General features: G+C 39.0%; 1 protein-coding gene across 1 annotated transcript in view; it reads left to right on the top strand.

The window, feature by feature from the left end:
* EML6 (EMAP like 6) overlaps positions 1–15,535 on the top strand; it is a 325,099-nt gene that overhangs the window by 250,303 nt on the left and 59,261 nt on the right. The window contains exons 24-25 of the mRNA XM_007465682.1: positions 5,135–5,223; positions 9,167–9,343. Of these exons, the coding sequence (XP_007465744.1) occupies positions 5,135–5,223; positions 9,167–9,343 (266 nt within the window). The remainder of the gene's footprint in view (positions 1–5,134; positions 5,224–9,166; positions 9,344–15,535) is intronic.

The following is a 15,535-nucleotide window of genomic DNA, read 5'->3' as shown; positions in this document are numbered from 1 at the left end:
CAATCTGTGTCTTTTGGTGGGAGCATTTAGTCCATTTACATTTAAGGTAATTATCGATATGTATGTTCCTATTCCCGTTTTCTTAATTGTTTGGGTTCGTTATTGTAGGTCTCTTCCTTCTCTTGTGTTTCTTGCCTAGAGAAGTTCCTTTAGCATTTGTTGTAACGCTGGTTTGGTGGTGCTGATATCTCTCAGCTTTTGCTTATCTATAAAGGTTTTAATTTCTCCATCAAATCTGAATGAGATCCTTGCTGGGTAGTGTAATCTTGGTTGCAGGTTTTTCTCCTTCATCACTTTAAATATGTCCTGCCAGTCCCTTCTGGCTTGCAGAGTTTCTGCTGAAAGATCAGCTGTTTACCTTAATGGGATTCCCTTGTGTGTTATTTGTTGTTTTTCCCTTGCTGCTTTTAATATGTTTTCTTTGTATTTAATTTTTGACAGTTTGATTAATATGTGTCTTGGCGTATTTCTCCTTGGATTTATCCTGTATGGGACTCTCTGTGCTTCCTGGGCTTGATTAACTATTTCCTTTCCCATATTAGGGAAGTTTTCAACTATAATCTCTTCAAATATTTTCTCAGTCCCTTTCTTTTTCTCTTCTTTTTCTGGAACCCCTATAATTCGAATGTTGGTGCGTTTAATGTTGTCCCAGAGGTCTCTGAGACTGTCCTCAGTTCTTTTCATTCTTTTTTCTTTTTTCTGCTCTGCAGTAGTTATTTGCACTATTTTATCTTCTAGGTCACTTATGCATTCTTCTGCCTCAGTTATTCTGCTATTGACCCCATCTAGAGTATTTTTAATTTCATTTTTTGTGTTGTTCATTGTTGTTTGTTTCATCTTTAGTTCTTCTAGTTCCTTTTTAAATGTGTCTTGCATTTTGTCTGTTCTGTTTCCAAGATTTTGGATCATCTTTACTATCATTATTCTGAATTCTTTTTCAGGTAGACTGCCTATTTCCACATTTTGTTTATCCATTCATCCATCAGTGGTTACTTGGGTTGCCTACAACTTTTGGCTATTGTGAATAATGCTGCTATGAACAGGGTGTACAGTTCTTTTGAGTATATGCCCAGAAGTGAAATTTCTGGAAAAAATGATAATTCCACTTTTAATTTTTTGAGGAACCACCATACTGTCTTCCACAACAGCTGCACCATTTTACATTCCCACCAACAGTGCACAAGGGTTTCAACTTCTCTGCATCCTCACCAACACTTGTTATTTTCTGTTTTGTTTTGGTTTTGATAGTAGCTATCCTAAATGGCGATGAGACGGGACATTGCAGTGTATTTACATTTGGGGAAGGTTATTTTTTTTAATTCTTCAAATGTGTTGTAGGCCCTCTGTCAGATGTAGGGATATAAAGAGGAATAAACTCCGGATGGGAAGAATAAGCCCTTGGCGGGGATCGGTGGGCTGCCACCATAGAGTGGCCTGGGCGGAGGTCAGTTTTAAGGTCCTCATTGTGGAGCCATCACTTTGCAGGGAGAGAGGCAAACCTCACTATTTCCATAATTCTGCCCAAAGCCAGAGTCTGTGGTCCAATTAGCACATAGGGTGATGGGAAAGACAGAGTAAGGAGGCCAGGGTCTTTAAAAAGCCACTTTGCCTCTCATCCTAAGTGGCCCCTTCAGTTAGTTAAGAGGATCAGACCAAATGGTTTCTGTGGCCTGAAAGGAGAACAGAATATTTTTGATTTTTAGTGAGGAGTTATGCCATCTGGAGAATAAGAGCAAGTGTACCCGTGAATCTTCCCTGGTTTAACTCCAATTTTGTTGCCGTGAGACGTGTGTCATATTGACATTCTTCTGCTCCTGATCTCCCAGTTCCTAAAATGCCTACCCTCCAGCATGTGCCAGGCTGCCTCAAGATCAGCCTAGCTTTTCACAGCAGGGCCTCGAGGGTCTACAGAGGGAAGAGAGCAGAACTTAGATGCAGGGATCTGTTTCATTCCTTTGATCTTGTCAAAAATAGTGAACACACTTGCCGGAGCCAGCTGGCTCGTCAGGGGTGGGGAATGGCACAGCCGCCAGCCTCCGCAGCCTTCCGTGTCCATGGCAACCCTAGGTCCCAGGAAAACTGAAAAGCTCATCGGGCTTCTGCAGGAACAGCAGCTACCCCTGAATAAAAGCTCCTGCACAGAATGCCTGAGAAAGAAAAAATATAAATGGAAAGAGAGGAAACATGGAAGGGTATTTTCTCGCTGCTGTTAGTTCATTTCCAGAAATATCAGGACTGTAAGATCTTTTACCAACCAACAGTTTGAGCCATGATAGGACATCTCATTCCCATTTTCACTGCAAATGCCCTGATGTGTTTGGTTTATTTAGTACCAATTTTGGAATTGTTCTAACTTGTAAATTCTATAGCAACTGGGGTGACATGTATGAATCACTCTGGATTATAAAGCTCTAGGCACCTGCAATATGTGTGATTTACTGTACCTGCTTAGTGATGGGGACAGCTATCTCTTTCAATTCTCTTATTCTGTGTGAATAGACATTTCTAGTTAATAAAAATGTGAGGATTCTAAAAGAATAGGGTTACTTTTATTCAGGGGCAAATTATACTTTTTGCTCTTTGCTTCTGCTCCTGTCTTCAGAATATTTCCGTGGTTATATATTACAGAGCAGCAGGCAGTGGAAAAAAAGGAGCGGTGACCTAAATCGTTCCTCTGTGCTTCAAAAAAGAAAAAGAAAAATACAGTTTAATAACAGTAGTAAAGAAAATTTGGGGGGGAAACACACCCATAATTCTACCTTCCTAACACAAGAATAATTGATTTTTTAAAAATTTCTTCATATCCTTGATTTCAGAAACCCACTCAAGCCAGCTTAAATTTAAAAATAAGAATAAGGAATGACTTTATTGGAAAGATAGGGATATTTCATAGAATCCAAGAGCAGGAAGCAACATCTCCCAAGAAACTGGCTTTAGAAATGAATCAGAAAATGCCTAGAACCCAGCCAGGGAGTTCCCCTTCTCCTCTCCTGCTCTGAGGCAGCCCATCTCAGTGTCTACTGCTCTCCTGGGTCTGGTGCCTGCTTGTGGCCGCGCTCTCTGCACAGGCCGGCTTTCCCTAATTCATTTGCACAAGACCCACTTTCTGTTGCCCCCAAATGCCACCCCCAATCCCAAAGGCTACATCTCCTCCCAGCAAGGCACCCACTGATTCAGCCTAAGATTCCAATTTCCCAGGAGAGAATTTGACTGTCTAGCCCAGTCTCCAGCCTGGTCGCTCCTGGGTCAACGTCCACCTCCAGAGTGCAGACTAGACGGCAGGGGCCCAGCCCATGGTGGAGGGCAGTTCTCAGGGAAGGGCGTGGGCTTGGTAGGTACCCACAGGTGTCTGTGGAGCTGCAAAGCATTTCTGGTGCTTGCAGAAGTGGTTTTGTAAACATTCCTGCAGTCAGAAAATACTTCACTGAGCTATTTTTATAGTTTTTGGGTTGTTTTTAAAGTAAAGTATGATCTTTGAAACTATGGTGTAAAGTGAGTTGTTAGGATTATCTGAGAGCTACAATCCTTTGAGTTCTCTTAGTATCGATCTCATGGCCAAAAATATCTAAAATTATCTATATTCAAAGAATGTTTTCATTGAGTCTTTTAATCCTTTTCCCACATCCTTTGTTATTTGCAGTCACTCTTGAGAATTCTAAAAGTATACTTTGCAGATATATCTAGTCCATTGGGAAAATATTGATTACTCATTTTCATATAATGCTAAATAGCCAAAGCTGATTTAACTCCCTTTTTTCTTTTCTGATTTGTGTATGTTGAGCCATAAAGTCCGGAAGACGGGCCCATTTCAGAGAAAACGTTTTCAGATTAACTTGCTCCTCACAGCCAAGGCAAACCCCCTAATCACTATTTTATAACTTAGCAAACTGGAAATGATCCAGGTTTCATTTAGGAAATGAGAGAACCTTGTTTTTAATTAGTCACTTAGAAACAGACATGCAACTCCTGAAGTTTAGCCAAACTAGATTTCAGACCTAGGTGGTACCCACTTAAACTTTAAAGAACATGATGTAACACGGAGTTCTTATTTTGCTATTATTTTTTCCACGAAGGACATTTCAAGGCTACTAGATATAAATAGTTATGGAAGAAAGAGAGTAGGAAATGTTAGTGTGCATATGTACACTGAATTATTTGCAGATGAAATGTTAGGATATCTGACGTTTTCTTCAAAGTAATCTGGGTTGAGGGAATGAGGAGGTTCCTGCCACAGGGCAAGCCATGTGCTAATGACCAGCCATGTGCTAATAACCAGGGCCAGCCATGTGCTAATAACCATCAAGGCTGGACATTGGCCCCATAGGGCTTCTTTATACTATTACTTCCATATATGTTTGAGATTTTCCATCGTTTAAAACACGCTGAAAAAATACTAGAAAGTAGATCTTTTGAGTCATTTAAATTTTCAAGCCATAAAGGATCATTGACATGATAGGAGGAGAATTAAGAAATCCAATCTTTTTCAACATTAATCAAAATGAGTCCAAGATTAAAAATTTACATCAGACCGAAAGACTATTTTTGCTCAACATTTTGTTTTGGGGAAAGTCTTGGATTTCTTTATAAATTTTCAAGTAAAAAAGGAAGGGGGGAATGGAATGAGCATTTACAGTTTGTTTTATGTGTCCTTGTCTTCCTGTTTCTAAATGTTAAAGGGCAAATTTAGAATTTATATCCTAGTAAGCACAAATGCTTACGAGGTTCTTGCTTCCAGTGCCATAATTCTTGCCAAAGCAGTTTGCTTTTACTACATTTCTGTGCTAGGAGGCAACAGGGGAAAAGAGCAAAAAAAAAAAAATTTTGTCAGGCTTTGGAAAAATAGCTACTTTCAGTGCAACAGAGGAAAACACAGCAAGCTTGATTCTTCTAGTTTTGAAGGATGTTCAAGGTCAGATTTTATGAGGTTCGTATTTTTAAAAATCATAGCTTTGGAGTTTGTACCTTGCCATGTAATTGTCTTTACATGCGCTTCTGGATCATTCAACATATATTTACTCAGTTTATGAGACTTTGATTAAAATGAATCAAAATAGTTGTAATCATGTTCATCACTTTATAACAAAAAGATAAATGCAGAGTTTAATTGTCTTCCCACTTTATTCTATCATAACAGGGAAATTACTGCAAGTTAATTCAGGTGCCAAAGAACAACTCTTTTTTGAAGCTCCAAGAGGCAAACGGCATATAATAAGACCTTCAGAGGTAACAGTCAGACGCAAAGCTTTTTAAAAAGTATTTCATGAAAATTTAGTATGTGCATTTTAACAAAACCTATCAATTATTATTCACTAATATGAGTTATAGTTTGTGTATCTTTAAGCTTGACCATTTCTTAAATCTGACTGCTTAGCCTGGTTTCCTACTTTCTGAGGACATATGGATTTACTATACCACAAACGTAGCAATGCATAGTTGGCATTCTGCTTAATTTTTCTCTGCCAGAAGACAATGACTGAGCTAACAATTTGGATGCTACATATTACTTTTCCCATTCCACATGTCCTGTCATTTTATGCAAAGCTTTTTATCAACGTAAAGTTTTGAAACGTGCTTTCTCTATGGTTACTGTTTGTAATAGTAAAAATACCTTCTACAAGAGAAATTATTTTTCGAAACAAAACATTCCACAACCTGACCACCTAATGTAGCAAACTGTTTCCTTTTTCTATATTTTCCTCGTGCTCTTAGCCACATACACCATTTTTAAATTGCTGAAGTTAAAGCCTAGATAAAATTTTTGAATCTATGAACTAACGCCTTCCTAAAAGCTCTTCCTAAAGGCTCACTGCTTTTGTCTTTCAGTCTGCACAGTGCTTCCATGTAGTGAACCCCGATGGCCAAAAAGTCATTGCCTGATTAGCACTAAGGACATCCTTTTAGTCCCAGGAGACAATCTCTCTCATTTTTTCGCTATGTAACCTTCGATGAAAGAAAAGGAAATATTGCTTCCTTAGAGGAAAAAGGGTCAAGGGTACGCCACTGAGGGACAGGCGTCTTCCTCTCTCTAGCTTCAGTTAGCCAGTAATATAAACAATCCCGGTATTCTCATGTACTCCCAGAGACATCTGGACTCATGTCCATTCATAATATTTTTATTGTTTCTAAAGGAAATATATGTGCAGTACATAAGAAACCCAAGTTGTTATGGGTGATGGCATTGTATTAATGGAAACTGTTAATGGATCGATTGATCTCACTCTCCACCTCCAGTTTATTTATCTCTGATCAGTCTTCACTTTAACTTATTTATATGGGGAAACTTTAATAGCCTTGAGTAAGGGATATTTTAAGTTATGTCATTCCTTCACTGAACATCTGTGGAATGTGCCGGGCACTTCATATACCTATAATCCAAGCCTCACAGCAGCCTCACCTGATACTTATCAGTCTCATTTTACAAACAGGGAAATTAAGGCTCCAAGAAAGTAAAAGGACCTTGGAGCTGTGATCCTAGCCTAGAGGGGTCTGTGTGTGACTCCACAGCCTAGACAAAGCAGCATCATTTTACATCACTTCACCTGTTATAGTGCCCCAAATAAGTATTCTTCTGATAAAATAAGATGCAATCGGACCAAATGGTGAAGAGAGGATGAGGCCAACTTGGGACAGATGAGCAATTATTATGTTAAAAAAAAAAAACCTACCAAAGGGAAATTTATGTTAAGTCTTCCTGAAGTGCCAGGCTCTGGCTCTGAAGAGTTAATTTGTCCCTCTGCAGTGTACAGTTATTGTTCCAGAGGCTGATCTCTGGTGCTGTTGGTTGGGGAGTCCCTCCAGCTAATGTCTCCTCAGCCTGACCACCCTGGTATTGGCACTACTAAGAGCTCCAAAGAGGTAGCTCATCATTTTACTCACCAGTATTGTCAGGCTCTTCAATTAAGTGTGAAGGATTTTGAAAATCTCCTTTTCAAAGAAGACTTTTTGTGTATGTAAGAAACAGTCATGGTGAAACTAACACAAAGTCTACCCAGCAAATATTTACCCTATGCCAAATATTAAAATGTCCATTTATATTCATCTGATGCAGCATGGTGCAGATAAGCCGGCTCTATACTAGCAGCCCAAGTCTCTGGAGCTCGACTTTCCCTCTGCTTGCCAAGCAGGCTGGGATTTAAGTGACTAACCTCTCTGTGGGCTCCAGTCACCTCCTCTGCAAAATGATGATGATAATGACATACCTGCCTGGGGCGAGGTGCTGTGGAAGACACCCCTGGAGGACTCTTCTGCCATCTAAAGTCCAGGGTTTTTAACAAGTTTATTTACCCCTTTTGGGTTTTGTCAGTTACAGGGATCATTCTTTTGTTGTTGTTGTTGTTGTTGTTGTTGAAGTATAATTGATCCCAGTGTTGTGTTCATTTCTGCTGTACAGCAAAGCGACTCAGTTATACATATATATACATTTTTTTCGTATTCTTCTCCATTATGGTTTATCACAGGATATTGAGTATAGTTATAGGGATCACTCCTAATGTTCCATTTTAAATGTGATTTCTGTAGCTTCCCACAAGTTAGACATGCTTCCCCTGGAGAGCACAGTGTCCAGATCTGGCCAAGGGTGTTCTGTCGGGGTGACTGTAGGGTGAGCAATGCCAGCTCACTGCCCATTCCTCCCTATATAATGAGGCCAGGAAAGGTGCCACCCAGAGAGGTGGCATTGGAGATGGACAAGGAAGGTGTCAGAAATGGAATCTCGTATCTGTAAGGGAGTTAGTGGCCAGAAAGCCCGTTTCTAGAACTAGAGGGGAGGTTCCCTGCTTCTTTTCCTGTGACGGTCAGTTGGAGATGTCATAAGGAGTTGGGGAGACTCCACTTGCACCTCAGAAAACTGAGGTAATTGTTGGGGAACCACTTCACATCACCTAAGTCTGTGACCCTGCCTCAGGCACCCCAAGTCACTGGATGAACCGCAGCTTTTTGGTTCCAATTCTGCATGTGTCCAGAAGAAACACAGAATATTAAATGAGGAGAAATTTGAGTGGCCAAAATATGTATAGCACCTCCCCACTTTGTGCCTAAAATCCTGGCTGCGTCTTTATCTTGTCATTTCCCTTCTAGGCAGTGGTACCAAGCAGAAAACAACAGAAATGGAGGCGAGGTGCATTAGCAACGTGCACCAGAAAGCAGTTTCCAGATCCAAAGAGAGCAATCTGGCCTTTAATTTTAGCTACAATTCTCTAATGATTTTTTATACCCTTTTAAACAGTGCTTTAAAGTGCTTATGTAAAGAAACTGTAATGTTAAGGTATACTAGCAGATCTTGAATGAAAGTAAATGAGATCAAATCCCCCAGGAAAGTCTAATAACAAAGTGTTATTGTTACTGTTTTCTGTTTTTAAAAAGGAAAGAAAATCCTCAATTTTATCAGAATTTAACCTACATGAATTGCAAATCTTCTGTTCAGGAATTTCAGACAAAACAGTGTTAAAGGATAAAATGTATATTCGTGGCAATACAACATGAACAGCTCTTCCAGTTTTTAAGATGGTCTCTCTAGAGCATAAAGAATATTAAGAATCTTATTACTGCAGAATCTTATTACTCTTTCCTCCAAGGAAGCAGTCCTTTAAAAAGTTATGTCCTGTGACTTTTTAAAATAATTTGCTAAATGATCAGCCCCATCGATCAATCTAGCTCAGTGGTTCTCAATCGGGATCAATTTGCCCCCTCTCCCAGGGGTATTTGACAATGTCTGGGGACAACCTGGGGAGGTGGTGCTACTGGCATCCAGTAGGTAGAGGACAAGGATGCTGCTAAAAAGGACAACCCCTGACAATGAAGAATTATCCCTCCTAAAATGTCAATAGGGCTGATGCTGAGAAACCCTGATCTAGCTTATGGCATATACAATGATAAATGTCTAGGTAAGAACTAAAAACCTTTAGTATTGTCAGGTGTCCATAATTCCAACATGTTCACTTTATCTAGGGGAACATATATGGAGGTTTGACTACAGTGTTGTTGAGACAATGCATATACCACTTTAAAAATGCAGCTGAGAACTTAGGCACTGCAGCATACAACAAATGCCTGGTGTTGGCAAAGTCATAATTTAGAACTCTTCAGCCTCCATTTGTTTCTTTTAAATAAAACAAAAAGATCTCTAGGTTTTACGAAAATATATTAATTTTCCTTCCTTCTTTTCAAGATTGAGAAGATAGAGTGGGACGCTTGGACCTGTGTTCTGGGGCCCACCTGTGAGGGCATCTGGCCAGTGCACAGTGATGTGACTGATGTGAATGCTGCCAGTCTCACCAAAGACCATTCCCTCTTAGCCACAGGAGATGATTTTGGTTTTGTTAAGCTTTTTTCATATCCTGTCAAGGTAATATTGCATGTTTATTATATATTACTTGCTCAGTCTCATTAATAGCCCCAAATCTATCTATTGTATCTAAGTGGATTTTTAAATATTGAAGGAATAAGCAATCAATAGTGTAATCTACAGTATCATGGTTATTTACGCTGTATAGAAAGCTTTGTGACATTATGTTTACTAGTTTGAGTCAGAGTCTCATGGAGTAGAATTCCTCCTTGAAAGGCCATCAGTGGACATCAAATCCAGCATCTCACAAACTGCAAAGTAAGATTTTTCTCTACATCTTGGACTGGTGTCTTTACTAGCATACTTCTAGAGATGAAGAACTTACTACCACACAAAGCAGCCCAATTCATTTGTAAATAGCTCTATTGTTAAAATGCTTTGCTCTATATTGAGCTGAATTTTTTCCTTTAGCCAAAGTTCTGCCTTCTGAATCATTGTTGAATGAGTCCAGTCTTCTGACAGCCTTTTCTCCAGCCTAAACATCTCTAATTCCTTCAGCCACTTCCCGAGTGACATGGTGTCTAGTTCCGTCCTCCCTCTAAGCATAATCCATTTTATCAAGTCCATTGACAAATTTTTTTGTTTCTTCTTCTTTCAGTTTTATTGAGATATAACTGACATATAGCACTGTGTAAGTTTAAGGTGTACAGCATAATGATTTGTCGTATACACCTCATGAAATGATTATCACGAAGAGTTTAGTGAACATCTATCATCTAATACAGATACAAAACAACAGAAAAAGAAAAAATAATTTTTTTCCTTGTGATGAGAACTCTTAGGATTTACTTTCTTAACAACTTTCATTATATCATACAGCAGAGTTAGCTATAGTCATCATGTTGTAGCATTATATCCCTAGTACTTATTTATCTTATAACTGGAAGTTTGTACCTGTTGACTGCCTTCATCAAATCCCCCCACACACACCCCTCACCTCTGGTAACTACAAATGTGATCTCTTTTTCCATGAGTTTGTTTATTTGTTTGTTTGTTTGTTTTGAAGTATAATTGACCTAAAACACTGTGTTTGTTCAGACATTACATTATTATTGACTATATCCCCCACTCTGTACGTTTCATCCCCCTGACTCATTTATTTTGTAACTGGAAGTTTGTGACTCTTCATCTCCCTTACCCATTTCAATTCCATTTTAAACCATCTCATTTAAAACCAAATTCAGGTCCATCCAGGTTGCTGCAAATGGCAGTATTTCATTCTTCTTAATGGCTGTATACATGTACCACATCTTCTTTACCCATTCATCTGTCAGTGGACATTTAGGTTGCTTCCATGTCCTGGCTATTGTAAACAGCACTGCAATGAATATTGGGGTGCATGTATCCTTTCAAACCATGTTTTTCTCTGGATATATGCCCAGGAGTAGGATTGCTGGATCATATGGTAGCTCTATTTTTAATTTCTTAAGGAACCTCCATACTGTTCTCCATAGTGGCTGTACACCTGAAAGTAGCACAACATTGTTAATCAACTATACTCCAATATAAAATAAAAATTAAAAAAAATAAAACCAAATTCGGTGATTCAGATGCAATCTGACCAGCTCAGCGTACAGTAGGATTCATCTTCTTGTTTTGATTTTATTTTTGCATTAAAACAAACTTAAGATGGCATCAACTCTTTTGGCTGCCATACCACACAACTGAATCGTAAATGTTATTCCCCCACATGTTAAGGTTATCCCCTATCTTGGACTTATCCAGTTGATTTTCTAAAACCTGAGTAAGTACAGAACTTTGTATTTGTACCAAATAAGATATATCTTATTTATTTTCCCTAGTTCCAGCCTGTCAACATCTTTGAAATACCTTTTCAAAGTATTTACTTTTGGGGCTTCCCTGGTGGTACAGTGGTTGAGAGTCCGCCTGCCGATGCAGGGGACACGGGTTCATGCCCCAGTCCGGGAAGATCCCACATGCCGCAGAGCCGCTGGGCCCGTGAGCCATGGCCGCTGAGCCTGCGTGTCCGGAGCCTGTGCTCCGCAACGGGAGAGGCCACGGCAGTGAGAGACCCACGTACCGCAAAAAAACAAACAAACAAACAAAAACAAAGTATTTACTTTCCCTTCCAGCATCCTCTGATTTCACAAGTGTGAGTTCCAAATCATGGAAAGAAAAAGACAGAACAACTAAACACCACCACCACCAAGAGCCCCCATTCATTTTGGCATTCTATTCATTAATGCACACGTATCAGTAACAGACATTTAAATCTGTCTGACCATGTCCTCATGGAGATCACATTTCTGTCTCTAATCCAACAAGACATCATTAAAACTTAGATGTCTTGCTGAAAGCCAGATTGTGTTGCTGGTATCCCTAATCTCTCCTAATAAACCAACCAATAAAAGATAAGCAGTTAGTTCACAGTGAACCCCCGTTGCTGCCTGGTCATCATTACTTCCTTTTCCAAGAGCTTATCAACCTTGTGTGTAATAATTCACCCTAGAATTTTCCAGGGATTGCATCAACTCATGAATCAGTATTTGCCAGAGTCTACTTGTTTTCCCTTTTGGATACAGGAACCTATTTTTTTGGATGCCGCCTCTCCTGGTTTCTAAACTCTCAGCTGTTACTGACCTTATTTCTATGGTCACATTTAAACGTGTCTGTACTCAAGGACAGGAGCTCTCTTTGGCCCTTTCTGGTTTGAAGAGCGTTCCCTTTAATAGAGGACATCATTAAATCTGCTTTCTGTTCATATTAAACCATCTGATGTAAGAAGTGTTCCTATCTTTTCTCTCTTTTTCTTCTAGCCCTAAATACGTCCTTTTTTCTGTTTTGTATTTCCAATAGTTCACTTTATATTTTTTAAAAAAATTTTTAACATCTTTATTGGAGTATAATTGCTTTACAATGTTGTGTTAGTTTCTGCTGTATAACAAAGTGAATCAGCTATACATATACATATGTCCCCATATCCCCTCCCTCTTGCATCTCCACCCCCACCCTCCCTATCCCACCCCTCTAGGTGGTCACAAAGCACCGAGCTGATCTCTCTGTGCTATGCAGCTGCTTCCCCCTAGCTATCTGTTTTACATTTGATAGTGTATATATGTCAACGCTACTCTCTCACTTCGTCCCAGCTTACCCTTCCCCCTCCCCATGTCCTCAAGTCCATTCTCTACGTCTGCGTCTTTATTCCTGTCCCGCCCCTAAATTCATCAGAACCACTTTTTTTCTTTTTTTTTTAGATTCCATATATATGTGTTAGCATATGGTATTTGTTTTTCTCTTTCTGACCTACTTCACTCTGTATGACAGACTCTAGGTCCATCCACCTCACTACAAATAACTCAATTTCGTTTCTTTTTATGGCTGAGTAATATTCCATTGTATATATGTGCCACATATTCGTTATCCATTCATCTGTCGATGGACACCTAGGTTGCTTCCATGTCCTGGCTATTGTAAATAGTGCTGCAATGAACATTGTGGTACATGACTCTTTTTGAATTATGGTTTTCTCAGAGTATATGCCCAGTAGTGGGATTGCTGGGTCATATGGTAGTTCTCTTTGTAGTTTTTTAAGGAACCTCCATACCGTTCTCCATAGTAGCTGTATCAGTTTACATTCCCACCAACAGTGCAAGAGGGTTCCCTTTCTCCACACCCTCTCCAGCATTTATTGTTTGTAGATTTTTTGATGATGGCCATTCTGACTGGTGTGAGGTGATACCTCATTTCAGTTTTGATTTGTGCTTCTCTAATAATTAGTGATGTTGAGCATTCTTTCATGTGTTTGTTGGCAATCTGTATATCTTCTTTGGAGAAATGTCTATTTAGATCTGCCCATTTTTGGATTGGGTTGATTGTTTTTTTGATATTGAGCTGCATGAGCTGCTTATATATTTTGGAGATTAATCCTTTGTCAGTTGCTTCATTTGCAAATATTTTCTCACATTCTGAGGGTTGTCTTTTCATCTTGTTTATGGTTTCCTTTGCTGTGCAAAAGCTTTGAAGTTTCATTAGGTCCCATTTGTTTATTTTTGTTTTTATTTCCATTTCTCTAGGAGGTGGGTCAAAAAGGATCTTGCTGTGATTTATGTCATAGAGTGTTCTGCCTATGTTTTCCTCTAAGAGTTTGATAGTGTCTGGCCTTACATTTAGGTCTCTAATCCATTCTGAGTGTATTTTTGTGTATGGTGTTAGGAAGTGTTCTAATTTCATTCTTTCACACGTAGCTGTCCAGTTTTCCCAGCACCACTTATTGAAGAGGCTGTCTTTTCTCCATTGTATATTGTTGCCTCCTTTATCAATGATAAGGTGACCATATGTGCATGGGTTTACATCTTTAAAATCCTTTTCAGTTGTCTTAGTTTTTGACTTTTGCTTTCTTGAAATGGTACTAAAGTTGTGTGTAGAAGACTTTTGTGTTCGTCCCTGGTTTTTTGCTCCAGCTACGTCTTCAGCCACTTTGGTTTCTTTAGATGCCTTCCTCTTTCCTTCCTCATTTGTTAGAATCTCATCAGATTATCATTTTGGGTGGCCTTTTCCAGTATACACTTCTGAGTATGTCCAGTGTTCCCTTCATTGTCCATCCCTAATCCCAAAGCCATCTGGTGGCCTTCTCCCAGTGACTCACCACTTTACTGTCACCTATCAGCCCTTCCTATTTGATAAGAACTCAGTTTTGTGTAGCAATTTTCCTCACTATTTCTACATTTTTTGAATCGAGACTGCTAGCAGGACAAGTCAAGAAGTTAGTGATATCCTGGTTTTAGTGGACTAAGGTTTGGGCAGGTGTTTAGATACCTGAAATCCCCACGGTACTACTGCATCTTGCTCCTGAGCTGAATTTAGTATTGGTCTTGGGAGTTCATCATCCACATCCCCAGCCTGAGCAGGAGGGCTGTCTATCTATCGCAGTAATTTCAGGCTGTGTTCTTCCACCTCCCAGAGCTCCAGGAAGGCTCCTCAGGGACAACCCCAGAAAACAAGGTAGGGGCTCTGGGGCCCCACTCCTGCTCCAACCAGAGTCACTCTGTGTTTTTGTATTTTATACATTGAGCTCTGTGTAAGATTTTTTCCAAGATTTTGTTATGAAAATTTTCAAGCATACGGGTAAGATGAAAGAATGATACAGTGAACTCCCAGAAACCCACTACTTAGATTCTGTGACTCATAGTAAATTGTTGACATCAGGATACTTACCCCTAACTGTTTCAACTTACATAGCATTACCTAGGATTCAATATTTTTTTAGTATTTTTTAAGGAAAAGTTATGGATAGTTGAGATGCACCAATTTTAAGGTTCCTTTTGATGAGCCTTGACAAACATATACTATACCTGTATAATCCAAACACCTCTCAAGATGTAGAATATTATCATCACCCCAGGAGGTTTCCTCATGCTAACTTCTGTGTCAATCCCCACCCCCACTCCACCCTCAGATGAAAAAAACTATTCCTATGTTTTTTTACCATGGATTAGTTTTCCCTGTTTCAGAACTTCATATAAATGGGATGATCAATTAGGAACCATTTTGTTTCTGGCTTCTTTCACTCATAATGTTTCTGAGACTTCTTCATGTTGTGTGTAACAATAATCCTTTCTTTTTTTCGCTGAGTGGAATTCCATTGTGTGGATATAGCAAAGTTTGTTTATCCACACAGCTGTTGGTAGATACAGGCTTTTCCCAGGTTTGGTTATAATGAAGCTGCTATGAACATTTTTGGACAAATCTTCTATGGACATATATTTTCTTTCTTTTAAATAAATATGTAGGAGTGGAATTTCTGGGTTATCGGGAAAAATGTGTGTTTAACTTTTTAAGAAACTGCCAGATCTTTTTCCAAAATGATTGTATCATTTTACGTTTTCATCAAAAATGTAAGAGATTTCCAGTTGATAATTCAGTGTTGTCAGACTTGTAAAATTTAGCTATCCTGAGGAGTAGATAGTGTGATCTTATTATGTTTGTAACTTACGTTTTCCTGATGACTAATCATGGTAAGCACTTTTTCGTTTGCTTATTGGTCATTTGTGAAGTGTTTGTACAAATCTTTTGTCCACTATTTTACATTGGATTGTTTCTCTTTTTATTCTTGAGTTCTACTGTGTAAGATTTGATTGAAGAAAAAGTTTCATAATTTAAAAGCATTTGAAAATCACTAACCCATATAAACCACTTTGATAGTATCACTTCTCTCCTTCTTTTTTTCCATCT

Source organism: Lipotes vexillifer, unplaced genomic scaffold (genome assembly GCF_000442215.2).
Source record: "Lipotes vexillifer unplaced genomic scaffold, Lipotes_vexillifer_v1.1 scaffold77, whole genome shotgun sequence".
In the NCBI taxonomy this organism is placed as follows: Eukaryota; Metazoa; Chordata; class Mammalia; order Artiodactyla; family Lipotidae; genus Lipotes; species Lipotes vexillifer.
This window is presented reverse-complemented; position numbering and strand designations above follow the sequence as displayed.